The sequence below is a fragment of the Gadus macrocephalus genome, chromosome 1 (genome assembly GCF_031168955.1).
Source record: "Gadus macrocephalus chromosome 1, ASM3116895v1".
Classification (NCBI taxonomy): Eukaryota; Metazoa; Chordata; class Actinopteri; order Gadiformes; family Gadidae; genus Gadus; species Gadus macrocephalus.
This window is the reverse complement of record NC_082382.1, coordinates 18,917,910-18,945,521: the sequence shown is the minus strand read 5'-3', so window position 1 is coordinate 18,945,521 and position 27,612 is coordinate 18,917,910. Positions and strand designations below refer to the sequence as shown.

The following is a 27,612-nucleotide window of genomic DNA, read 5'->3' as shown; positions in this document are numbered from 1 at the left end:
TGCTAATGGTTATTGGAGATTAGACATGATGCAGCTCTCATTGCGGAGCCAGTCTCAATATCTGCCTCAAACTGATACGCAACAGAGAAGCTGCCTGGGGGGACTCGGCCTGGGAACTGCCCCCCCTGTTTATGTGTGCTGAACTTCTTCGCTCACCCTGTTATATGTGCTTATTTGTGTGATGTGTATGTATGTGTGTGTGTATGTGTGTGTGTGTGTGTGTGTGTTTGTGTCGATGTGTGGAATGGCCATGTAAGGTTTAAGGTTTAGAAAATGACAGGACAAATGAAGAGCCAAACATAGATGTGATGCAGCAGTGAAAAGAAGTCAGTATATTTAAAATAGAATTGGATGAGACAGAAATATAACATCTAAATCAATCTTTAGGCAAATTTATTTATCATTCCAGCAAACACGATGTGCACTCCCGATACGAATTAAGAATCTAAATAATTCTTAACATCAGGTATGCCTGACAAAAAAGGCATACATTGAACATGGGAAGTGTAGTTTATAAAACACAATACTAGAACGGTGGACTGGAACAGATTAAGAAACATTGGGAAAGAGCAGAAAAGGTGTGCAGAATTCAAGGAATCGGTATGCAGCCATGAACTCCATAGGGGAACAGCAAGCTACTTCTTGACACTTGTGGGGTCAAAGGTTAAAGGTTGGTCATTAGGGACATCTGGAAGTCACCTTTAGCACTGTCTCCTCATGGATCACCATTGTCATGAGTCTAAGGATGTGTGTGTTGGTGTGTGCGTGGGTGTGTGTGTATGTGTCAGGACAAAGTATTTTTGTACCTACCAGCTCATTGAAGACATTGATCTTATGTCTGTGTTTTAATATGCATTTCTGTGTGTGTGTGTGTGTGTTTGTGTTCTTGTGTAAGTGTGTCAGCCAAGTCCTTAACTGATGGATAAAAGGTACTTCCCTCTGGAATGTACGGTTTAAATTGTTCCACTGGGCAATTTTTCTCACACACACACACACACACACACACACACACACACACACACACACACACACACACACATCGACCCCCCCCCCCCCACACACACACACCCTGGAAGCTTGACAGAGTGACAGCGTGTGCATTGTGATCATTGATGAATGGCTGCAGATTACTTTAGATGCAAACATACAGTCTGTGCATCTTGAAGTGCATACGTGCTTGTATGGTGGTTATATGGTCTTCAGGAAATACATTTACTGATTTGATGCTGAATCTGCAGAATGGTTGGGTAAACTGTAAACAGTGCGGCACAGCATTCATTCTGATCCACTGATAAGTGAGTCAGTCGTGACACTGCTACCAAATACACTCATACCCAGCAACATTTTGCCAAAATGGATGCCAAAACAGCCAGGGTCAATCGACACTTTAATACAGCCGCCCTTTTAAATGTTGCCTTTGCATTGATAATAGAGTCGAGTTGAATTGAAGCATATCTACATCTGACAAAGATCAGTCAGAAAATGAAAGTTTGTTATGGCGATATTAACCAGATCTCCAATACTATGATATTGTATGTGGTGAAGGAGGCCAAATGGTTATCGTTCATTATACTAGCACACAATACAAGTTGTGTGCTATAAAAACTTTGTGATTCCAATTACTTTAAAGTGATTCCAAGCTCCAAATTAAGAGACCACTATGTGTGTGTGTTTATATGTGTGTGTGTGTGTGTGTGTGTGTGTGTGTGTGTGTGTGTGTGTGTGTGTGTGTGTGTGTGTAATAAGTATGAGTGCTAATCACCTGTGACAAGCTGTCTAGTAAAACGTCTCTGTCTTGAAATCCTCGTGGGGGTCAGCTTATGTCACTCTGGAGCCCATGGGAATAAGCGCAGAAAAGGAAAAGGGGAGCGGAGGACAATATTGAATCCTTTGGTTGTTTACTTGGGGATTCCGGCAAAAGAGAGGTAGTCCCAGGCACTTTCATACTTTCAGAGAAAAGTGTGAAGAAATCCTTTCACTAAAGGATCTCATGAAGGTTCACTGCACATTTACAATGTTTTGGTTTCATAGTAAAAAAAACCCGAATCGATTAATTGATGTATTCATTCATGAGTTAGTGGTCTAGATCTGAATCTACACGGTGCATCTGCTCATAACTCCAATTGCGTATGACATTCTAGAATGTTCTCCGGTGAAAGAACCCCAGCCAATGAGCCACTGGGACTGTGGGCTCAGGTTTCTGATTGGAGGTGATGATTTGATGATCCCCACCCATATAGAATCAGAATTCAGATGTGGGGGTCTGAAACCTTTCGAATGATTATGGAGATGTTTCAATCTCTGAGGAGTAACTAACATGCTGGGTTAAATACCTCAATCCCTGATGTGCCTTAGGATGAATGGACTTGATATGACATAGCTGAAAACACAGATGTGTCCATTTAGGAGCCTGTTTGCAGCCAAATACTTCATCACTTTTGCACTTTTAGTCCTGGCTTGGACAGCATTTGATCCCTATGCGTTAAAGCAAATGACCTAGCTATGTGGAATGAAGTTCAAGAGAAACACACCCATAGCTAAAGGGGAAGGATCATTCCTGACGGGATAGGCACAATCTACGAGCACGGTTTGACAATAAGCAAAGCGACACTTATTGCTAAGACAGGTGATAAATACTTAGATCATTGCATAGTTCTAATTCACGTGTGTACACTAAGATCAGCCTGGCAAGCTGAGTGCTCCTAAGTGGGCCCTATAGGAACACATTGTTTGGGATGTCCCTTAACGGATGCTTGTTGAAGCTGGCCTGGATTTAGTGGTGTCCAGAGGATACTTAGCTCCTGCAGTTCACTTCGGTTTTCTACAGTCATGTACATAAATGAGCATGTTTCTGTCTATTGATGCACATGCATGTGCTATATCTGCGGACATTCATCATTTTTGTTTAACTAAATGTTCAATGTTTCTTTTAACGAACAAACATTATTTGTGTTAAAACATTACATTTGTGTTTTCAAGGCTCATCAGTATGCCTTGCGTCAAAAGTTTCTGCTTTCCACTGAGTTTGACCTCCTGTATTGACTGATGGATTAACTGAGGATGATTGAACTGAACTTTTGAATGATTAAAAATGTAAAACAAATGTGAAATACAAATACAATGAGAGCAAAGGCGTTGTGTTTGATTTCACATTTAATCACATTTCCAGACAAGAAGTCAAACAATTGCATTAAAACTGTATAGATAACAAGAAATATAGCCTGTTTCAGGCTGCTTCCAGTACCAACATGCATAGGAATGGTCCTCTTTCTCAATGTCCTCTAAATCAGTGGTTCCCTTCCTTTAACTTTAGGAGTACCACTAAATGGATCACATGGTATGTATCAAAGATTCATGAAAATATAACGAAAACAACAAAATCATAATAATAACTAGAAAATGCATTTCCTGCAGAAAATGCGGTGAGGGCTGTAGTACAAAGTGAGGTTGAAAATATTTTTGAATAAAGCCACATAGATTAAGACATAAAGAAACGTTAAATGGCTTAAATCAAGTTCAAAAGTCTAAATGGAGTAAACAATGTAAAGCCGGTATGAAACTAAAACTGTGATTCTGAATAAAGTTGAAATGACATTGAAATTCCGTTATCAAGATAAACGGCTGAAAATTGATTTAATTACGTCTTAAACAGTTGGAAGTACCAGAGGACGGCTCTGCTTTCCTCCCATTGATTCCCATGTTAAAAAAAGATAATATTTTAAAAGTAGAATATTCTTAATATCTATCCTTAATATTTGAAAATTTGTGAGTGAGGAAGTGAGGAAAGAGATAGGTCCCAAAGTTTGTAGAGAATAATAAAGAAAGAAAGAATAAAACGTATGAAGAACAATAGTTGAGCGCTGCATGCAGCACTCACCTAATGGGCATAGTTAGAAGGCATTTTTACGTTTGAATTTATGCATGACACATTCATGTCTAATAAGCCGGCTAGTTGACAGTGGTGACTAGCCGTCATCTTGTCTTCTTTATTCAAGTCATCTTGAATTTTTTCCTTAGCCGATACAGTGCAGTTTTGAGCCGTTTCAAGTGCAACTTAAACTACCATCAGCCCTCAGATTAAGACTGATATGCTTTTGCCTGAAAGAGTTGATTAAGAGTCTGCTCATTTTAAGAAAAACGTTGAATGCGCTTATATCTCACAGAGTGACACATGGCCTTTACCCAACCAGAACCCAGCTAAGAGCTTACGGCCGTCAAACCGATCATTGAAAGTGTGAATATGCTCCTGCTTTTCAGATGAAACATCATAGAACGTCAGCATGCCCCTATCCCTGTCCAGAAACACTCCGAGTCTAGGACCCAAGGGGCCTGTTGTTTCACAGGGTTTCCCGCTCACTGAGTTTGTCCAAGACTTGTACGTCACTTTATTTCCTTTTACTTTGCCGACCAGACTCCAAGACATCTTATTGGTTCCAAACCCACAACTCCGCCCCTTCCAATCGATTTGACTATCAACCACAGCCACACCCACGTGCCCGCTCCACTCGACCTCCCAGTAGCAGAGGTCAGGCAGTTCCTCCACACAGAGCACCTGGGGCCTCATGGACGGGCGCTTGTGGTCCGGGGAGAAACCCTCTATGTCCTTGGCCTTCTTTCGCCTTGCTGTTCTACCGTCCTCACTGAGGACCAGTCTCTCGCCGGCCGTGTTCCCATCAAGCGTGAGCTCAATGCCATCTGAAGGACAAAGAGTAAATACAAGACGGTGTTACCGTTGTATCACAATGATTGCTAACTTACATCTTTCATGTCGTATCAATATTCATATGATCCTATAATCCTAAACCAGTAAGCAGAACGTTTGATTATGTTTTGTGTATAGATGTATTCCAGTTGAACACTTACACTTCTTTGGAGCTGGCTTTAGTCTGCATTCTGCCCCGTGGTCAATTCTGCAAAAACACACACAATTAAAACACTATATTACCGATCAGTCACACACACACACACACACACACACACACACACACACACACACACACACACACACACACACACACACACACACACACACACACACACACACACACACACACACACACACACACACACACACACACAGGTGCTACCTGAGTGTCTTCAGACTTGTTTTTGGATCAGCAGCTATGGCAGAAAGCCTCTGTTCTCCAGACTTTTCTGGGTAGTTGTAGCTCAGGTCCAGCTCCTGCAGTTGTGAATGATTGAGCTCAAGCGCTGATGCCAGTGACAGACAGCCAATTTTTGTCACTTGGCAGTATGACAACCTAAAGGCCAAGCACAAGGTATAATCATACAGAGCACTAAACGTGTGGTCATGTTTGAAGTTTAAATTCACTTATGTGTACAAAGTCACAACATGCACTTACTTGAGAACCTCAAGCCTGCAGCATTTGCTCCTCAGGCTTTCTGCAAGCTTTTCTACTCCTGCATCTTTGATATCATTGTGGCTGAGGTCCAGCACTGTTAGGTTAGAAGAGCTGGACTTCAGGATAGAGGATGCCAAGCCTTCGCAGGACCTGGCAGTGAGGTCACACCTGTTCAGCCTGTAGCAAAAATGGGATAGGCATTGAGGTTCAGGTTCAACATCTCGGAACCAAACCTCTTGGTGCCAAGCTGATATAAATATATCATATTCATATAATTTATCAAAAAAATCATAAACTACAGTCTGAAAAATAGAATACCACAGCATATTTTCGATATAAATGTGCAAATACATTTTTAACCAACATCCTAAAAGTATATAAATATCTCTCTCTCTCATATATATATGAAAAATATGCAGATGAGTCCAAAAGCCTTGAAACCCCAAATGTAATACCTGCTAGCGTCACAATTAACTGAGTGCAAGCCACTGTTTTTCGCTTAGCAAAACTGACAGTATTACTCACACAAAATAAGTCAAAAATTAGCAACAATATCTGGAAATTCTTACAAAGCTGTTTTTGCGACTTTCACTAGGGGGAGCATTCCTTCAAGAACCTCCTCTGATTTGACGTATTTTTTCAGATCAAACACATCCAGATTCGCATCTGATGTCAATAGGACAAACATCAGGGCGGACCACTGTGGTCGTGTGAATTTTTCAAACGTAAGGCTTTGTTTCTGAAGGTGGTCCTTTATTTCCTTCACTAGAGAATGGTCATTGAGCTCGTTCAAGCAGTGGAACAGATTGATGCGCTTTTCTGCATTGATGTCTCCATCAATCTTTCTCTTGATGTACTCAATTGTGTCCTTGTTGGTCTCAGGCTGGTTTCTTCCTGCCTGGTTCACCAACAGATCACGCAGAGGCTTCTGGTTTGTCTCCAGGGAAAGACCAAGGAGGAAGCGAAGGAACATGTCCCAATCTCCATTGTCGTTTTCCAAAGCTTTGTCCACAGCACATATGTAGAAGTCGGATTGGCCTCCGACTGTAATAGAAGGCTCAGTGAGCACATTTTTCTCTGTGTTGACGAATGTGACAAAGGCATAAACCGCAGCAAGGAACTCCTGAATACTCAGATGGACAAAGCTGTACAGTTTTTGCTTTATCAGATCAAAGCTCTCCATTGAGTTCTGTGTAAACAGGCCAGAGTAGACTGCACAGTCTGTGATGTCCATTTCCCGTTGCTCTAGGTCCTCTTCTATGAAGACCAAGTTACCCCTCTTCAGCTCCTCATATGCCAGCTTCCCCAGGGACAACACAGTTTCTTTGTTTTTCTTGGTCCAGTATGACTCTGTACCATTGACTTCCTCCCTTTTCTCATCACCACCCTGGAATTTTGCAATTCTCACTTTGCACTGTAACAAGAGGAAGCATATGTACATGTCGGTCAAAGTCTTGGGCATGTGCTGCACGTTCTCCTCGCTATGCATCAAGTCTTCCAGCACAGTGGAGGTAATCCAACAGAAGACTGGAATGTAGCACATGATGTAAAGTGCCCTTGAGGTTTTGATGTGGGAGAAGATTCTCTCGGCCAGCTCTGGATCGTATCTTTTTCTGAAGTATTGCTCCCTTTGGTGGTCATTGAATCCACGGACTTCGGTAACCAGGTCGATGCACTCCGGAGGAATGTTTCTGGAGGATGCGGGCCGCGCAGTGATCCAGAGCTGTGCTCGGGGAAGCAGGTTTCCCCTGATGAGATTCTTCAGCAGGACGTTCAAAGGAGCTGGCTTTTTCATGTCCGACAAGTCCATACTTTCACTGAAATTAAGATCCAGCCGACACTCATCAAAGCCATCCAGAACAATAAGGATTTTGTAATTGTGATAATCTGTGATTTCTGATGTCTTCATTTCTGGAAAGAAGCTATTTATAATTCCTTCAAAGCTGTGCTCTTCAGTATTCATCAAATTCAGCTCCCGGAAGGGAAATGTAAAAATAAAATATATGCCCTGATTGACTGCGCCTTCCGCCCAGTCCAACATGTACTTCTGTAAAGTAATTGTCTTTCCACTCCCTGCAATTCCATTTGTCAGAACACTTCTTATTCCTCCATTTTGTCCTGATTTGAAGATGTCATGATGTTTGATTGCCGTTTCCTGTCTACCACTTTCAAATGATGCTGCTTGAACCCGCCTGCTTTCGTTCTGACCAATGACATCGTCACTCTCGCCCTTTATGATGTATAGCTCTGTGTAGATCTCATTCAGAAGAGCTGACTTTCCTTGTTGGGCGATCCCTTCGGAGACTCGTTCAAACTGCTTGATCAAATGAGCTTTAAGTTTCCTCTGGCTTGCAAAATCCGGCTTTTCTGAATCGAAATAAAATGTGAAGGAAACAAATTGGATTTAGTGAACACTTAACATATAGTGGATTGTTGATCATATGCTGCTTTTGGTTTTATAAACATATTAATCAGTATTTACATCTAATTGCTTACCTCGTATTTCTGTCTGTCTGTGGATGAATTCAGAGGGGATTTGCTCAGCTTCCAGAGGCCTGGAGAGTATCCAGAGAAGGGCAGACGGAAGCAGATTCCCCCTGATGAGATTTGAAAGCAGCCAACTAACAGGGGCTGCCTCTCTCGGATCGCTCAGAGTTTTAACACTGTCGCCAAAGTCCAGTGGAAGCCCATCCAAACCGTCCAGGACAATTATGAGTTTATACTTCTCAAAGTCAGATATTACAAACTGTTGAGTTTCTGTGAAGACGTCGTTGAGGAGTTCTATCAAGCTTTTCTTTTCTTCTTTGAATTTAGATAGTTGGTGAGAAGTTAGATGGAATACCATTTCTGTGTCCTGTTCCATTCTCCATAAAAAATTAAAAAATCGGTTGGTGCATGAGGTGACAGCTCCTGCCCACTCTCTTGTGAATTTCTGTGCATGAATGGTTTTTCCAATGCAAGCATCTTCAATTGTTAGAACCGTTTTGATTCTTTCATCTTTTTTTGCTTTGAAAATATCAGCTACAGCAACAGATATTGCCTTGAAATTCCCCAAAGCATCACTGCTCTCCTTTTCAATGTGCTCAGTGTTACTTTGGTTGGGATGAATCAAATCTTTGTTATTTTGAAAGTCATTAGTGAACCGTTTCTTCATGCTCTTGGTAAGCTTCTGTCGTCGCTTCACAGAGTCTAAAAGAAATGTACAGAGTAAGCAGAAATGTTAAGTGATTACTGCATGTTAGAAGTATAGATTGATGATAGATAAATGAAAAGATGTGTGGATAGCTTATATATACTGTATAGTAGGGCTGCAAGATTAATCTTCAAAATATCGCTGTATTGATTCTGAGCTCAATTCTTTCTTGTTACTGTATGACCATGATTCTAGCGTATTCGCATTTTTGTGGCATCGACCATGAAAAGTAAAGTGTTTAGCAGAGCACTGAGAACAGGAAAGAACACTTTTGACTGACACAAGAGTTGAAGCATTGGTGATTAAATTGGTGTGGGCTTAACACTTCCCCTGCCCAACGCTATTTTATAATTCTGCTCTGTTTTTCTGAGTTAACAAGTTAATTAGCTCAGAATTCAGATTTTTCATGGCACAAAATAAATCCTGCTCGGTTTTTCTGAATTGCCAAGATACCTCAATCGTTGTGTAACTGTTGAGTGTGATATATAATGAGCGATGGTGCATATAAAAAGCACCACACACAGGGACGCGGGAAGTCAGTCCGAGTGGGGGGTGCTGAGAGAGTCTATATAATGACGTCATAATAAATGCTGCGTAACATCCAATGTTTACAGAGACGAGATGACGGGTGACGTCATATTCAGGGCTCCGTTATTCACAAACGTTAGCAAGTAAACAATGTACAAATTAGAGTCAACTCGGCTGATACTGTGCTGAATTTCACACACTAACAACATGCAGACAGGCTGTTGCGGTCCGGGATTATACACAGCGTTATAACAAGGATTCAGGAGGTTATTTCTAAAGGTTTAAAAAGGAAAGTGACAGCAAAAGAAAGCCTTAATTTTCATCAAGAGTTACGAGTTGTCTGATATGAGGAAAGTGACGATTTCTCCGACAAAGTGAACCAGAATCAAAACGATAACTTTCTACGTGTCTATTAATATGGCCAGCAACATTTTACACCAGTTTTAGAATGTTTTGCACTACAACAGATGTTGAACACCAACATGCTTATGTAAACTGAGCATAGTACCATATTCAACTATGGACAGATCACATACCGAATGCAGGGAATTGGATGTCCGGCTGGTGTTTTGCTCGCAAAGTTTTGCCTTCTTGGGGCCAAAAAAATCGGAAAATACTTATTTTCTGTGACACGTTGCGCTTGTTACAAGCTAGACTTTTTCGAATTTTCCCGTCGCGCACATACCATTGTTCTGCGTTGTGCGTCATAGCCTACGTCAGCCTACACAGACAATGTCCTAAATAAAATGAAATGCTATTATGATAAATATAACAAAAAGGGTGGATGTCAATAATTGCATGAAAAATTTGTATGATGTATGATAAAATTCTACTCAAAAAAAAAAAAAAGTATTGATTTGTCCAGAAAACTTTCTCACTTGCAGTTACAGCCAGGGACCGCCAGGGGGGTGCCACAGCACCCTAAGCACCCCCACTTGCTGCGTCCCTGGCCACACACCGAAGCATTATACTATAGGTGTCCGGAAAACCTAACCCTCAATCGGACGCAGACATTTAACACATAGCTGCTCAGATGAAGCTTCACCAGCTACATCAGTCCAGGTGTTGATCCTGGACAAACGCTGCAATGTCATCAGATCAGAACATTAGAACGAGCTTTCTGTCTGAACAACCCCAAAGTCCTGAGGTACGCCAAGTCGGAAAACCAAAAACAATGCAATCAATATTAATCAAGGCCGTGAGTCCATTATTTTTGTCCATGGAAGGTCTTAGAAAAAGGTACACACTCAGGCACCCCTGCAGGTGCATGGGCAGCTCCCCTCTAGCTGACTTTGGGATGTACATGTATATAGTTTGACATTTTCCTGACAAAAGATTCGGTAGGTGTGTATTTGATATATCCCTCTGTATATCGAATTCTTTTCCAGAATCATGCAGCACTACAGTAAAGATGGATGGATAGATGGATAACATACCTTGACACTCAGTCACTCGGTCAATGAACTCAGGGGGAATCTTATCAGCAGCTGAGTCTTGGGTTAGAATCCACAGCCAAGAAGAAGGCAGCAAATTTCCCTTGATGAGGTTTGTCAGTAGCCTGTCCACAGAAGCTGGCTCTCTGGTGTTAGTCAAGTCATTCTTGGGATCAAAGTCAAGAGGAAGTTGACACTTATCCAAACCATCAAGCACAAATGCTATTTTGTAGTCTTTATAATCTGATGTTCTATGTTCAATGTCTTTTCCCAATAAATTATCGAGTAGTTCCTCCAGACTTTCAATGATTGTCATATTGTTTAGATCCCTTAAATTGATTGCAAATAACATATCAATTTTTTTGTTAATATTTCCCCTTCCCCAGGCCAACATGAATGTCTGTGACTGAAAGGTTTTACCAATACCGCCTATCCCCTTTGTTAGCACTCTTTTTAAAGAGCCTTTGGATTTGAATTTAAATATTTCATTATTTTTAATTTGTGTTCTTGTGTGGTCTGCTCCAGTTTGGATCTCTCCACCTCCCTTTTTGTCTTTATGCTCTCCTGTGATGAACAGGTCTGTTTCAATTTCCTCATGCTCCAGGTGTTTCATGTACTGATCGATGATTCTCTTCTTAAGGTTTTCTGTGAGCTTGTACTTGGCTGAATAAAGAGATAAGATGATACAACGATTAGAATGCAAAAGAGAGAGCAATGAAATGTTGCACTCAGAAAAAAAGTATGAAAATAATTCATAGCCAAGGACTGGTGTTTCCATTTATGTTTTATCCAAATTAATGTCTTACCTGTTTTCTTGGCAGCTTCCGTTTTTTTTTCTTGCTTGCTAGAGATGACACACATACATCAACAAAAACAATTAGGAAAAATGCATTCCAGACCAGATCATATTATGCAACAACCATCCTTACAAGTAAGGTTGTAAGCCATCCACCAACATAACCACCTGCCTAGTAATCCTGCTTGATCAACAAACAATTTATGAAAAAACATTGTATGGTGCATTTTATTGACCTTATTGTAGTTGAAAAAAAATAGCATTACTTAGCTTTAAAAATCCTCACCTTTCCTCCGATTCTCCATTGTTAAATTCACTCGTCACAGAGGCATTGCTGGGATGCTCAACTCGGCTACATGAGACAAGAATAGGGCAAATGTTTTACAAATGACTGATTATATACATCTGCACAGAGATATTTGAACAGCGGAAGGATACAAAACAATTTAAAACCCAATTAAAGACGGAGTCATTTGTTTTTGACCAAAAGAGGGACCAAAAGGCATCCAAAGTGAAAATGGTATCTCCTGAAAAACGTACAATAGCTTCAGGTCTGTATCCCCTATATTTACAATACACGATCACAATTTATTTAAATGTGGCTCAATTTATTTAAATGTACTCATGCATCTGTTCCATCAACATGTGTACTTCATTGTGTCTAAGTGTCTTCCAACTGAGCAAATTGCACAACATAATATTACATCTCCTCACCTGGGCCCTTCCGCTGAATGTCCTTTGTTGAGGTCTGGTGGATGATTAATGGAGTGGTCACTCTTCAGGGAGACACCGCTGGGTGTAGGTGAGGATGCTCTCTGCTTATCTAGGCTACATGGAAACACAGGAATAAAACATAATTTTTATTAATGTTTTACAATTGAATTATCATATACATCCGATAAATATTTGAACAGTGAAAAACTGCTACAAACAAAGTAAAACCCCATTAAAGAGGCATTCACTGATTTCTGACCACAAGATGGCACAAAAGGCTGCAAACCTGAAATTGCAATCCGCTTAAAAAACGTGCAATAGCTTAATTTCGTTATCCCATATATTTATTACCATAATTTCTGTAACGACAACAGTTGACATTTTAAATTTGGCACTATACGTGCTAATGCATCTGTCCCATAAATATGTCCATTTGGATACAAGTGTCATCCAACTGAGCAAATTGCAAAATATAAAATTACATCTCCTCACCTGGGCCCTGCCGCTGAATGTCCTTTGTTGAGGTCTGGTGGATGATTAATTGAGTGGTCACTCTTCAGGGAGACACCGCTGGGTGTAGGTGAGGATGCTCTCTGCTTATCTAGGCTACATGGAAACACAGGAATAAAACATAATCTTTATTAATGTTTTACAATTGAATTATCATATACATCCGAAAAATATTTGAACAGTGAAAAACTGCTACAAACAAAGTATAACCCCATTAAAGAGGCATTCACTGATTTTTGACCACAAGATGGCACAAAAGGCTGCAAAACCTGAAAATGCTATTTGCTAAAAAAAATTACAATAGCTTAATTTCGTTATCCCTTATATTTATTATCATAATTTCCGTAACGACAACAGTTGACATTTTAAATGTGGCACTATGGGCCCTATTTTAACGGTCTGAAACGCAAGTGAGAAGCGCCAAGTGCAAGTAGCTTTGTGGGCGGTTCTAAGGCTATGGCAGTTGTTTACCGGCGCGAAAAATTATATCTAAAAAGGGTTGGTCTGAAGTAGCCTGATTACCCGTAGGTGTGGTTTGGGCGTAACGTGCAATAAACCAATGAGAGTGCCAGCTCCCATCCCCTTTAAGTTCCATGAGCGCATTTGAATCTGACGAGTTGATATTTTGACAGCGCGTCTGAAGTCTCCGATGAGAAAGATGCACATGAATTTCAAACTACAAATGGTTCAGTTTATGGCCAAATAATATGGCCTAATTCACACATGGAATAAGGTTTTCTTCCACAACTTCAGAAATACTGAGTCCTCAAATAAATTTCGGCAAAGAAAACGTATATGATATAACATATGATATGCGGTAACTGTGGTTCCATTTAATGATATACGCAATACATTATAAACATAGTTTCTTATCAGTATTGTATGCGTTATCGTTATCGACTTGTGTTCCTAATTTGCATGTGTCCCCCCGTTAATATACATTGCCATGGAGTGTATTATGCGTTACGTGTTTAGTTTGTATGTGTTGAAACAGATGGACGCACACACGCGCGCGTGTGTGTGTTACACATACACACACGCGCGCCCGCATTCATTCATTCTTTTTAACACTCACTCGCGGTAAAACAATGTTTTCTCACGATCAAATACTCATCAATCCTAAAAGTTATGGGCATGTACACGATGTCAACATTATGCATGCACCCTTATAATAGCATCTGAATAACGCACCACTGACTTTAAACTAGGTATTTCCTGGTTTGTGGCGCAAGTGGTTTCTGAAACGGCAAGATAGCACCAGGGAACGTTTGCGCTAGGGCTGTCAAAACGAACTTCGCTATTCGAATATAATTCAAATTTTTAGAAAAGGAGAACATTCGAGTGCGGCAACTAACGTTAGAACTTTTTTTTATTTTATTTTTTTAGCAAATTTTATTGACAAGTCAAGTATTACATTTAACTTTTGCCTAGCAACGACGCAAATTATGCTGTAAGTCGTTAAAGTACCACTCGACTACGAGCAACATGAGCGCACACCTCCATTCAGTGCATTACTCGGAGTACGTTAGCAGTTAGCGGCTGAGGAAGAGCCACGGTCAAAACAGCCAAGAATAACATCGTTTTTGCCTCCCTCCTCATCTCGTTGTCTGCCAGCTGGGCGGCAAGAGACAATAACGAAAAAGCTTATTTGCAAAGATAGTTTATCTGCAAAGATATGAGGCCAGTTAACATCTCACAGGGGGACGGGTTTAAGGAGTTCATCCGCGAGATTGAGCCACGGTACACGATTCCCTCTCGTGGGACAATTACCAACAGAATTGTAAAGCTGTATGATACCACTAAAGAAAACATCCGTGAAATTATTAGTGGACAATCGATCGCCCTAACCACAGATGGATGGACATCAGTGGTCACGGACTCATATGTGACGGTCACGGCACATTTCATAAACAAGGACTGGGAAATGAAGGATATCGTTCTCCAAACGACAGAATAAAAAAAAAGCCACACTGCCGAGAATGTTGCCGAGGTCATAGATAACATCCTCCGAGAGTACAACGTCAGTCATCAGTCAGTTCTTGCCATCACTACAGACAACGCTGGAAACTACATTAACGCTGTGGAGAGGCACCTGCTAGTCACCAATCTCCCCTTAATGGCGCACACTATTAACCTGGCTGTGAGGAGGGGGCTGGGAGTGCGAGCTATTGAAACACCGCTCAGCAGACTTAAGGCCACAGCACTGCATTTTAACTGCATCAGCTTCTTCATTAAACATCATTGCTTGAATATTTCTGGCGTTATATCTTACCTATTTATATACGTTTTGTATTGATTTGGTAAAACTTGTTGCAAATGTTACATAACAGATTTGGTGGACGCGCCCTCTAGTGGACACGGGACGTAGGCCTAATAATAAGATGGTATCGGTGTATATAATGATATAATTAAAAAAACATTAAAATATTCGAATATTATTCGAATATTCAACATAAGAAGCATTAGAAATTCGAATATGATTTGAGGGGAGGATTGACAGCCCTAGTTTGCGCCAGAACACGCCTCCTCCTATGGCCGGGCCGCCCCTTGGGGCGCAAGATCATTCCCTAATTTACCGACTCGTGGCGCAGGAGGGAAAAGAACGCTCTGCGCCAGTTGCAACAAGCAACGACACATGCGCCAGTGATTAAGTCAATTGCGCTGGATGCAAGATAGGGCCCTATATGTGCTAATGCATCTGTCCCATCAATAAGTCCATTTGGATTCAAGTGTCTTCCAACTGAGCAAATTGCACAATATAATATTACATCTCCTCACCTGGGCCCTTCCGCTGAACCTCCTTTGTTGAGGTCTGGTGGATGATTAATGGAGTGGTCACTCTTCAGGGAGACACCGCTGGGTGTAGGTGAGGATGCTCTCTTTTTATATAGGCTACATGGAAACACAGAAATGAAACATTAAAAATGTTAATGTCTTACAACTGAATTATCCTATAAATCTCAGAGATATTTAAAAATTGAAAAACTTCTACAAACAAAGTAAAACCCCATTAAAGAGGCATTCCCTGATTTCTGAGCACAAGATGGCACAAAGGCTCCAATCCTGAAATTGCTATCCCCTAAAAAACGTACAATAGCTTCATTTCGTTATCCCTTATATTTATTATCATAATATCTGCAACGACAACAGCTGACATTTTAAATGTGGCACTATATGTAGCAATGCATCTGTCCCATCAATATGTCAATTTGGATACAAGTGTCTTCCAACTGAGCAAATTGGAAAATAGAAAATTACATCTCCTCACCTGGGCCCTGCCGCTGAATGTCCTTTGTTGAGGTCTGGTGGATGATTAATTGAGTGGTCACTCTTCAGGGAGACACCGCTGGGTGTAGGTGAGGATGCTCTCTGCTTATCTAGGCTACATGGATACACAGGAATAAAACATAATCTTTATTAATGTTTCACAATTGAATTATCATATACATCCGATAAATATTTGAACAGTGAAAAACTGCTACAAACAAAGTAAAACCACATTAAAGAGGCATTCACTGATTTCTGACCACAAGATGGCACAAAATGCTGCAAACCTGAAAATGCTATTTGCTAAAAAAATTACAATAGCTTAATTTCGTTATCCCTTATATTTGTTATCATAATTTCTGTAACGACAACAGTTGACATTTTAAATTTGGCACTATGGGCCCTATTTTAGCGGTCTGAAACGCAAGTGAGAAGCGCCAAGCGCAAGTAGCTTTGTGGGCGGTTCTAAGGCTATGTCGGTTGTTTACCGGTGCGAAAAATTACTTTTGCGCCCGGCGCAAATCTAAAAAGGGTTGGTCTGAAGTAGCCTGATTACCCGTAGGTGTGGTTTGGGAGTAACGTGCAAAAAACCAATGAGAGAGCCAGCTCCCATCCCCTTTAAGAGCCATGAGCGCATTTGAATCTGACGAGTTGATATTTTGACAGCGCGTCTGAGGTCTCCGATGAGACAGATGCACATGAATTTCAAACTACAAATGGTTCAGTTTATGGCCAAATAATATGGCCTTATTCACACATGGAATAAGGTTTTCTTCCACAACTTCAGAAATACTGAGTCCTCAAATAAATTTCGGCAAAGAAAACGTATATGATATAACATGATTTGTGGTAACTGTGGTTCCATTTAATGATATACGCAATACATTATAAACATTGTTTCTTATCAGTATTGTATGCGTTATCGTTATCGACTTGTGTTCCTAATTTGCATGTGTCCCCCCGTTAATATACATTGCCATGGAGGGTATTATGCGTTACGTGTTTAGTTTGTATGTGTTGAAACAGATGGACGCACACACGCGCGCGTGTGTGTGTTACGCATACACACACGGGCGCCCGCATTCATTCATTATTTTTAACACTAACTCGCGGTAAAACAATGTTTTCTCACGATCAAATACTCATCAATCCTAAAAGTTATGGGCATGTACACGATGTCTGCGTCAAGAAAAAATGTGTTTGCTGTACGGTGTTTGCAGATGCATTGATTTAAAAGTACAACTTATTACCGCTGTATCAGCTGTTCTTTCCCAAACAATTTACCAAGAATGTGTGGCTAGGTAGATGAGAGAAGCAAAGTGTATGCGCGAGGTGCACAAGCAACATTATGCATGCAACCTTATAATAGCATCTGAATAACGCACCACTGACTTTAAACTAGGTATTTCCTGGTTTGTGGCGCAAGTGGTTTCTGAAACGGCAAGATAGCACCAGGGAACGTTTGCGCCAGAACACGCCTCCTCCTATGGCCGGGCCGCCCCTTGGGGCGCAAGATCATTCCCTAAATTACCGACTCGTGGCGCAGGAGGGAAAAGAACGCTCTGCGCCAGTTGCAAACAAGCAACGACACATGCGCCAGTGATTAAGTCAATTGCGCTGGATGCAAGATAGGGCCCTATGTGCTAATGCATCTGTCCCATCAATAAGTCCATTTGGATTCAAGTGTCTTCCAACTGAGCAAATTGCACAATATAATATTAAATCTCCTCACCTGGGCCCTTCCGCTGAATCTCCTTTGTTGAGGTCTGGTGGATGATTAATGGAGTGGTCACTCTTCATGGAGACACAGCTGGGTGTAGGTGAGGATGCTCTCTTTTTATATAGGCTACATGGAAACACAGAAATGAAACATTAAAAATGTTAATGCCTTACAACTGAATTATCCTATAAATCTCAGAGATATTTAAAAAGTGAAAAACTGCTACAAACAAAGTAAAACCCCATTAAAGAGGCATTCCCTGATTTCTGAGCACAAGATGGCACAAAGGCTCCAATCCTGAAATTGCTATCCCCTAAAAAACGTACAATAGCTTCATTTCGTTATCCCTTATATTTATTATCATAATATCTGCAACGACAACAGCTGACATTTTAAATGTGGCACTATATGTAGCAATGCATCTGTCCCATCAATATGTCAATTTGGATACAAGTGTCTTCCAACTGAGCAAATTGGAAAATAGAAAATGACATCTCCTCACCTGGGCCCTGCCGCTGAATGTCCTTTGTTGAGGTCTGGTGGATGATTAATGGAGTGGTCACTCTTCAGGGAGACACCGCTGGGTGTAGGTGAGGATGCTCTCTGCTTATCTAGGCTACATGGAAACACAGGAATAAAACATAATTTTTATTAATGTTTTACAATTGAATTATCATATACATCCGAGAAATATTTGACCAGTGAAAAACTGCTACAAACAAAGTAAAACCCCATTAAAGAGGCATTCACTGATTTCTGACCACAAGATGGCACAAAAGGCTGCAAAACCTGAAAATGCTATTTGCTAAAAAAATTACAATAGCTTAATTTCGTTATCCCTTATATTTATTATCATAATTTCTGTGACGACAACAGCTGACATTTTAAATGTGGCACTATGGGCCCTATTTTAACGGTCTGAAATGCAAGTGAGAAGCGCCAAGCGCAAGTAGCTTTGTGGGTGGTTCTACGGCGATGTCGGTTGTTTACCGGCGCGAAAAATTACTTTTGCGCCCGGCGCATATCTAAAATGGGTTGGTCTGAAGTAGCCTAATTACCCGTAGGTGTGGTTTGGGCGTAAAGTGCAATAAACGAATGAGAGTGCCAGCTCCCATCCCCTTTAAGAGCCATGAGCGCATTTGAATCTGACGAGTTGATATTTTGACAGCGCGTCTGCAGTCTCCGATGAGACAGATGCACATAGCTTAATTTCGTTATCCCTTATATTTATTATCATAATATCTGCGACGACAACAGTTCAAGAACATGAACCATGACATGGAGGAGAAAGGGATTATGGCGGCAAATGTCTCCCGCTTGAGCACCGCTTTCCGCTGCCGAGGGACCACCTCCGGAGGCGGAGGTGCCTAAGCGCTGCCTGGCAACAATCCCTTTCTCCTCCTTGTCGCGGTTCAGTCTACTTCACATTGATGTGGACTCATTGAAGAACCAGGAACGTCGGAGAACCAAACGCGGTCGTTTGAGATTCATAATATCGGCTCACACAGCTTTTGGCCGTGATAATATATATTATATGATATAGATATCTATGTAGGCTATATGATAATATTTACATATAGAGCTCCAGGACTCCCGTGTGTTCTAGAATATTTACAGAACACGGCTAAAGGCTGTGTGCGCCTCGCCATTGCGATACATCCACTGTACACACCCCCACCCTCCTCCTTGACCCGCCTCGCTCCTCCTCATTTGCATTATAGCTACAGACACCAAAACAGCGCATTTGGGGGAAGCTCAATGTGCGACTGGCTCGGAGTGGCTGTAACTCTGCACCACGGCTGAATTTCGGGAACGTCTTTGAATACTGTGTTAGTTGCCCACTAATACCTATATTAAAGAATACATAAAATAGCATGTCATGGGACCTTTAATGTTTTACATTTAATTATCATATACATCCGAGAGATATTTAAACAGTGAAAAACTGCTACAAAGTAAAACCCCATTAAAGAGACATTCACTGATTTCTGACCACAAGATGGCTCAAAGGCTCCAATCCTGAATTTGCTATCCCCTAAAAAACGTACAATAGCTTAATTTCGTTATCCTTTATATTTATTATCATAATTTCTGTAACAACAACAGTTTACATTTTAAATGTGGCACTATATGTACTAATGCATCTGTCCCATCAATATGTCCATTTAGATTCAAGTCTCTTCCAACTGAGCAATTGCATAATATAATATTACATCTCCTCACCTGGGCCCTTCATCTGATTCTCCATTGTTGAGTTCTGCCAGAGTCATGAAAATAGATGAAGATACATGAAGAATAATCATATCCATCCCACAGAGACATTTTGGAATTGCTTGCCTTAAAATTGTTTGCGGTTGGACAGTATACAAATACAATTTACTAAATGTTCATTGTTGCCTTCCTGGTTGTTCCGACACATTTAGAACCACTTTGTCGATGCCGTTAATAGGCGGCCCACAGCTTGTGCTTGTGTGTGCTTGCCCCCCCTGCTATTTTTCTAATAAATAACTACATGAAATAAAAATATAAGATATATAATATATGAAATGTAAATAATTTGACTTACTGTGCTTGTCTTTAACCCCGCCCTGTAATTTAAGCAAACAGGAAAAAAAAAAATATTAATCCAAACATTGATTAAATAGAAATAGAAGTGCTTTTAACATTACATTTATTTTCAGAACCAATTTAAACTTTTATCCAATCAATTAAAAAAATTTGCGGAATGATAGCGCCCCAGCGCTATCATTCCGTAGCACTTATTTTTTTAATGCGAGCCATTGCTGAACTGCATCAATTTCAACAGAGCAGATCGAGCCGAGGAGGAAGTGAAAAAATAAAAGCCATAGAGCATGCGGTCAATTTTCAAAATAAAACACAATACAAGTTGTGATAGTCTCATGGTGATAGTAGCCCATCACAACTTGGTTTAGGATTATCGCGTGATCTCGTGATTTCGCGCAAACACGGCTGGCTCGCAAGGCAATGCTACGCTGGCGTTATGCGCCCGGTGGGAATTGACGCAGGGCAGTATGGCAAGCCGAATTGTCATTTATTAACTAAGTTTTACTATCCGGAATTAACATTGTAGATATCAACAACTTCTTTCTGACTAGTCGTAATTACATTTTGAATAGTTGGAATTTTGATTCAAGATATCTGTAACGTAATTGTGACTAGTCGAAACGACAGATAGAGATATCTGTAATTCAGTTTTGACTTGGCGAAACTGAATTACAGATATCGTAATGACAATCCGTGACAATGACGTCACGGAAAAAGACATTCAACTCGTCACACATCTTAAATGACAATTGCAGATATCTGTAATTCAGTTTTGACTAGGCAGAATGAAAGTTAAAGATATCTCAAACGTCATTTGAGTGCGAATTATTTCGCACTCAAATAATTTGTGACCCTAGACAACGTGGCAATAAAGATTATGAAGCTGAGCACCACACGGCTGATAGCAACCAAACGTTGGGCGCCCGCCCCCTTGTAGTGATAGGGGTCCTGAATATTACTGAGACATACAAATGATCAAGCACATAACACATTTACTTAATCTGCTGAACCCAGGGTTGCCTAAGTCATGACATGGCACCTTTCGCCTTAACAAAGGGTGCACATCACATCATCAATTTAGTATGTCTTATAGAGGCCCTGCAATATGGAATGTCTTACCTCCCCTATTAAGATATCATCCCACCCACTGTTTAAAAAGCAGCTTAAAAAACATCTTATCTTTTCATGAATCATCTCATCACCTCCTGTCCTCTCCATTGCCCCACATTTTTTTAAGACATGTATTTATCACATCCTTTTCCATCTCATTTTGATTATTTCGATTATTTATGTACTTTGTCTCCTTATTTTCTAAAGTTTATTTCTTAGCCTAATAAATATGATTGGATTTTGATTATTGACAGGGGTGGACCTATTGTAAAAGCCCATTGGGCTTCGTTCCCTCCTTGCACCATTAATGTTAATGTAAATAAATTAATAAATAAATAAACTAAACTAGGCCATCTGTCAAGTACAATTGCCCCTGCTGTGCCGCTGGCCTGTGCTTACACTAGGCAATCTCAACTGGGCCTACGGTTGCCTTTTGTACATGCGTCATCACGTCGTAATACGTCATCACCAAGCATGCGCTGCTTAGTAGAACAACACAGAACACAATTGACACTTTGTTGCTTATTAAGAGCCGTTCTACTCAGATACAGCCCTCTCTCACTGAGCGTTACACTCCCAAATAAGCTGTTTCATGCACGCCTTTTTCGCTGCACGGTCTGCGCGTTTACACTACTTGGGCCCTATCTTGCATCCGGCGCAAGTGACTTAGTCACTGGCGCATGTGTCGTTGCTAGTTTACAACTGGCGCAGAGCGTTCTTTTCCCACCACCGGCACTCGCCGGTAAATTAGGGACTGATCATGCGCCCCAAGGGGCGGTTCGGCGGAAGGAGGAGGCGTGTTCTGGCGCAAACGGTATTTTGCCGTTTCTGAATACAATTGCGCTACTGACCAGGAAATACCTGGTTTAAAGTCAGTGGCGCGTTGTTCAGATGCTATTTTAAGGGCGCATGCATACATGCGCATGCGATGCATACGGATTGCTTGTGCACCTCGCGCATACACTTTGCTTCTCTCATCTACACGGACAGCAGGTCCCATTTTTGCAAACCATACATAATTACAAGGAAAATATAATATTACCACACAAGGAAACTCATTGTGGTGTCCATAAAGATAAAATAAATAGGCATAAATCTAGCGTACACATTTACCCAAATTATTCACGCGAATTGTAGCAGGCGTAATGACGGATCAAATTAACCTGGTTGACCAATAGTGGCAAGAGACACATGTATATAAGGACACCTGTCAAAGTGGGTTGTCCGTCAAGAATCAGGAACCACAATTCTGAAGACTGCGAAATAAATTCTGAAGACTGCAAAATCACCTTCTGTAAGTCCATTTAAAACCTTACTCTGCAACTTACCAGTTAAGTTGAGGTCGCTCATAATTTTTCTATTGCACAGTGGAATGGAATACGTCTTGGGACCGAGGGTCAGACGCCGGGGGGAGAGGGTCTACCGGCCCAGACACACCTATCTCTCCCTGAGTGAGGAGGAATGCAGGCGTAAACTACGCCTGACCCGTCAGGCTGTCACAGATATCTGCCATCTCCTGGCAGATGAGCTGGGGACTGATGCACGCTGTCCTTATGCCCTCCCCGTTGCAGTGAAAGTTACAGCGGCACTGCATTTCTATGCATCTGGGTCGTTCCAGCATCCCCTTCTATTGGACGCATTTCACAATCGGCAATAAGTTCGGCTATATATGCAGTTACGTTAGGTCTAGTCCGACATGCTGGGGAATACATCAATTATTCCCGTTACACCTGACAGCCAGGAAAGAACAAAGCAGGAGTTTTGGACCAAGTATGGGTTCCCTGGCGTCCTTGGTGCTATAGACTGCACCCATGTGCAGCTATACGTGCCCCATCAGTAAACGCACTCAAACCGGTAGGGAACTCATTCGATTAATATCCAAGTCATTTCCGATGCTAATTGTAGAATAAATCATGTCTTTGCTAATTACCCTGGCTAAAGCCATGACTCTTTCATATTGGCAAACTCGACCATTCCTGCCATATTCGAGGGGAATCCTCCCTTGGATGGGTGGCTGTTAGGGGACAACGGCTATCCGTTGAAGACATGGCTCATGACCCCATTTCTTATGCCAGCAACAGTGCGCGAAATTGTATTCAACAGGAAACACACAGAAACACGCAGTGTAATTGAACGTACATTCGGAATACTGAAAATGCGCTTCAGGTGTTTGGATAGGTCAGGTGGTACTTTACAGTATGGTCCTCAAAAAGTCACAGCATTCTTTGTGGCATGTTGTGTTTTACACAACATTGCCATGAATCATGGATGTGTCGATGACATTAATGAGGATAGATTAGAGGACTTAAGGAGACGTGATGCTGAACTGCATGTGCCGATGCCATTACGTCCAACTGCCCCAGCAGCAGCACGGGAGAGGAGAGCTCATCTGTCAGAGCGCTGCATCGTATATAGTGAGGTACACAAACTAATGACATCTCCGCTCTATTGTTTAGCTACATTGTACAATTATTACCATGCATTCATAACCTTGTGATTCAGAGAAAGTGAGCCCAAAACATCGGAATGTCCTTGAGACATTTTTTATTCGACTTGTGGAAATGTTCGCAGGCGTAAATGAAAAAAAAAAATACAAAACGAAAAATGAAAAGTTGCAAAGATTTGAAGGAGATTTAGCCGGAAAATAAATTATTTTCTCACTCCTCTGAACCTTTCTTGGCCTGCGCCTGGCAAATCCGCCATCATAATAGCAATCTGCCATGGAACAAGCGCCGATCGCTCTTAAAGGGGATGCGAGAAAACGCTCTGATTGGTTCATTGCACGTTATGCCCAAACCACACCGACGGGTAATTAGGCTGCTTCAGACCAACCCTTTTGACACTTGCGCCGCGGCGGAAGTGTCATTTATCCGCCTGTAAAATAGCCATAGCGCCGTAGAACCGCCCACAAAGCTACTTGCGCTTTGCGCTTCCAACTTGCGTTTCAGACCGTTAAAATAGGGCCCCTTGAGGTAATATGCCTGCTTGAGCTAGAACCCCAATTTACCCTCCCGGACCCTGCACACATTGGTGGTTTATTGGGTTTCATTCTGTTGTAAATGGGACGGCTCCGCGGCGGTTCTGGTGTTGCTGTGCTGTCTCCACAGAGACAACGCAGTGATATGATCATGAGCAGTTCCAACTGGAGAGAAAGTGAAATCCGCAAGCTGCAGATCATGTGAGAGAAGGTGATGCAGTCGTATTAAACAAAGACGTTGAAAGATGAATTGAACAACCCAGTCTCACGGAAATACGTGACACTGTCAACGTCATTTAATCTATTGATTCGTGATCTTGGACACGTAATTAAAAAAAAATCGTGCCAAAGCACACATTTCTAACAATATGACGGCTTTTGGCCACCCGTTCACCTTTGATTCTGAGGAATTGTGACAATTCACGGATATTTTTAATGCAGCGCTGCTCTGTAGGCAAACCGCGACGGAAAAATATGTAGCTGCTTCATCTCTTCTTTTTAGAATAAGTTTCAAATTTGTGCTTTTGGCATGAAAAAAAATTAAAATACGTGTCCCAGATCACGAATGAATAGATTAAATGACGTGACGTGACTATTTCCGTGAGACTTGGTTGCATTGAAATGAATGGACAGCGAGTTGCCGCGCGGCGGTGTTAAAGCATCTTCACACACACCGGTGTTGTGCCAAAAAGTGATCAGCTGCCAGAAAGTGATTTCAGCCACGGGAGCGCGCACAGCCTGTTAAAGCTAGGCTATATCGCCTCGAAACGTGTGTGCGGCAGCAAAGTCTGATCAGTCATACTAGTCAATAGCACTACAGGACTACAGTCCGCTGTATTAACACAGATATGTATTTTAAGGTGACAAGACATTGTACGGGGATCAGAAATTTTAACTGTGCGTCAACGCAGCTAGATGAGTCCATGTCCATGCAAGTGAACGGAGCGTTCCCTCTTCGTCATAACTATCAAACCAAACATCCTTCACATTCACCGAGCGAACATTATGAAAGTAAAATGCACATTTCTCGCTAATTTTTTTTCCATAAACGCATTTAATGGCGTAACTATGTTACTATTTCCACCAGAATAAAGAAAGATGTCGGCCGTATGCTTCTGTGCAAGCGTCACTACTCTCTGCCTGTGACGTCGGGTCAAGCTCCACGCTGATTGGCTATCGCGGCTAAGCGTCACGCGTTGGAGCGTTGAAGGTTACATTTTTTGAACTCCGGGCGTTGGTGCGTTGGGCGCGTTACTGCGTTTACGTGCGTGATTACGTGCATTATATTTTACGCGCGTCAAAAGCACGCCCCTAGCACCAACAGGAGGCGGCGCGACGGCCGCGCTGCAGTATAAATGCAGGAAGTCACCTGTCAATCAACCGCAGCAAAGAGACGGAACGCAATGGGTGAGTAGCCTATTGTAGCCTAGTTTATTTATTTTCCATCTTTTTGGCTGAATAATTTGAAAAATTTATAATCTGCGCAGTGAAAGCATGTTTTCAAGCATCAGATCAACTTAGTTTGTAGGGCACTTTATCGTTTTATTTACTGTAATTTCTTATTTATTTTATATTTTGCAATTATTCATCTACTGCATCAACAATCTCAATAACTGCAGGACCTTCTATTAAGCCTTTTTTGTATATAGTGCAGTCACCTTTTAAGGCCAATTGTTATTGTGTGTATTTATTGTATTGAGCTCCTGGATGGCTTTATTGGTCCCCATTGGGACCAATAAAGTATCTATCTATCTATCCATCTATATAGCCTTAACATAGCCACACATTTACATGTATGCAGCCAGTAGTTATCCATTTTAATTGAGCAAGCTCTTTTACATTTTATTGAGTTTTTTTTATTTCAACAGAACAAATAACTGTTGCCAGACAGAGGGGGCTGCCCTTCTTCTCCTGCGCTGTAGGCGGGCAAGGAGAAGAAGAAGGGTTTGGGTGCACCCCATCAATGAAAGGAGACAAGAACAGGGGGTATGCCACAATCTGGTCCAGGAGCTCTGTGCAGATCCTGAGAGGCACGCCAATATTTAAATTCGCCACTAAAGGTGTGCAATGGCAGAACCATATGGTGCAGCCTAGTCATGATGACCTATAATCTAGTTATTATTCCTCTCTGGTATACTCTTTTGCATATATATATATATACTTTTTTTTTTATCCCTCGGGATAAATACAGTGATGTTATTGCTGTGCTGGATTCAGTAGTCAGTATATTTTCTTTGAGTGCTCGAGATACTTAATGTTATTTTTCCTTAAATCCAGAGAGACAGTTAATACATGATCTGATACCAGAGAGACAGTTAATACATGACAATGCATTTTTGAGCTTTGCCTGTGTTCTCTTTTACTTATCTATTTTATTGTATGAGAATGTTTCTATGTGAAGCACTTTGAGTCTGCTTCATGCATGAAAAGTGCTATATAAATGAAGTTGCCTTGCCTTAAATAAAAATATATATATTACAAGTAATCTGGTTTCTACCTACATGGTGTGATTATATGCGACTTGATTTCGTCTATTTCCCATTATGGTTTGGGTACTTAGTCCACCATTGTTGATTTCTCACCTGAAGAGCCAATCTCCAGAGCTATGGCTCGCCAGGCAATGTCCTTTTTGGCGTTGTCTTTATAATGACGGGAACTTTGGTCATATAATTCGAGATACTTTTCCACCTCGACGACCAGTCTCTCATCGTCCATTCTCTCAGAATAGTTTTCTCACAAACGAAAGAGGGCGACATCCAGTGGTGAGGAGTAGATATAGAGGTGCCTACGGGACCCGGGATGTACAAACCAGCTTTTAAAAAGCGCTTTTTCAGGGGCGGCGACGCTAGGGAATAGAACATTGGCTCGAAGACTAGTTGGGAACGCTGCCGCGCAGCTAGTCGGCGCCGGTGTGGGCTAGTACATCCGGAATAATGGGGGCAGACTTTTTTACGGGCGGCTGCGGCGCCGGTGTATTTAGGCCTTAACGAAACGCTTCAACGCGTGTAACGCGCCTAGACCAATGGTTCCCTATGCAAAAATGACGATTTTCGACGCTCCTAACGCGAGTAACGCGGTTGGTGTGGCCGTACCTTACTCGCGTTATTACTCGCGTTATCCAACGCGAGTAACGCGGTTGGTGTGGCCGTACCATTAGCGAGTGCATTGCAAATACATGAAAAGTAGAAATACAAGTCATCAATCAAGCAGACCTTCGATTTGGAACTTGGCCCGACGATGTGTGCAAATCTCTTAATAACAACACTTTTGAAATCAGATATTTCTCAATAACAGCTATTTAAATCAGGTATGAAATCAGGTATGCAATTTGAATACCTGCTGAAATAAATAAATAAATAGTCTTCAATGCCGAAAGATACAGGCGGAGTAATTCGATTTTAAACAACAACCGTCCTAGAATATGACCATGGGGCAG

At 41.4% G+C, this 27,612-nt stretch overlaps 1 protein-coding gene and 1 long non-coding RNA gene across 6 annotated transcripts; one reads left to right on the top strand and one right to left on the bottom strand.

Annotated features, from left to right (window-relative positions):
• Window positions 1-309: 309 nt before the first annotated feature.
• LOC132456764 (uncharacterized) lies at window positions 310-20,237 on the bottom strand. 5 transcript variants are annotated; one of them, XM_060051087.1, is made up of 17 exons: window positions 20,091-20,237; window positions 19,748-19,781; window positions 18,027-18,140; window positions 17,537-17,650; window positions 15,806-15,919; window positions 15,316-15,429; window positions 12,520-12,633; window positions 12,028-12,141; window positions 11,600-11,665; window positions 11,324-11,361; window positions 10,521-11,180; window positions 7,860-8,552; window positions 5,933-7,730; window positions 5,364-5,540; window positions 5,088-5,261; window positions 4,864-4,910; window positions 310-4,695 (listed from the first exon to the last, which is right to left on the bottom strand). In XM_060051087.1, exons 4-17 carry the CDS (start codon window positions 17,602-17,604, stop codon window positions 4,151-4,153), a joined length of 4,722 nt encoding a protein of 1,573 aa, XP_059907070.1. In that variant the 5' UTR covers window positions 17,605-17,650; window positions 18,027-18,140; window positions 19,748-19,781; window positions 20,091-20,237; the 3' UTR covers window positions 310-4,150. The 5 variants fall into 5 exon arrangements, with proteins under 5 accessions (XP_059907070.1, XP_059907066.1, XP_059907067.1 ...); XM_060051083.1 differs by lacking the exon at window positions 20,091-20,237 and having other exon boundaries at window positions 19,748-20,021; XM_060051084.1 differs by lacking the exons at window positions 18,027-18,140; window positions 20,091-20,237 and having other exon boundaries at window positions 19,748-20,019.
• On the top strand, window positions 13,800-14,962 carry LOC132456846 (uncharacterized). Its single transcript, XR_009525565.1, has 2 exons — window positions 13,800-14,527; window positions 14,761-14,962. It is a non-coding gene; the product is annotated as an uncharacterized LOC132456846 (long non-coding RNA).
• Window positions 20,238-27,612: the final 7,375 nt, after the last annotated feature.

Bases quoted from the DNA above. Each gene is read 5' to 3' on its own strand.
- LOC132456764 (XM_060051083.1), bottom strand. From the start codon at position 19,833: ATGGATATGATTATTCTTCATGTATCTTCATCTATTTTCATGACTCTG. The intron at 5,541-5,932 runs GTAAGAATTTCC...TTTTTGCTACAG, and splicing joins AAAGTCGCAAAAACAGCTTT to GCTGAACAGGTGTGACCTCA. The intron at 4,696-4,863 runs GTAAGTGTTCAA...TTTGTCCTTCAG, and splicing joins AAAGCCAGCTCCAAAGAAGT to ATGGCATTGAGCTCACGCTT.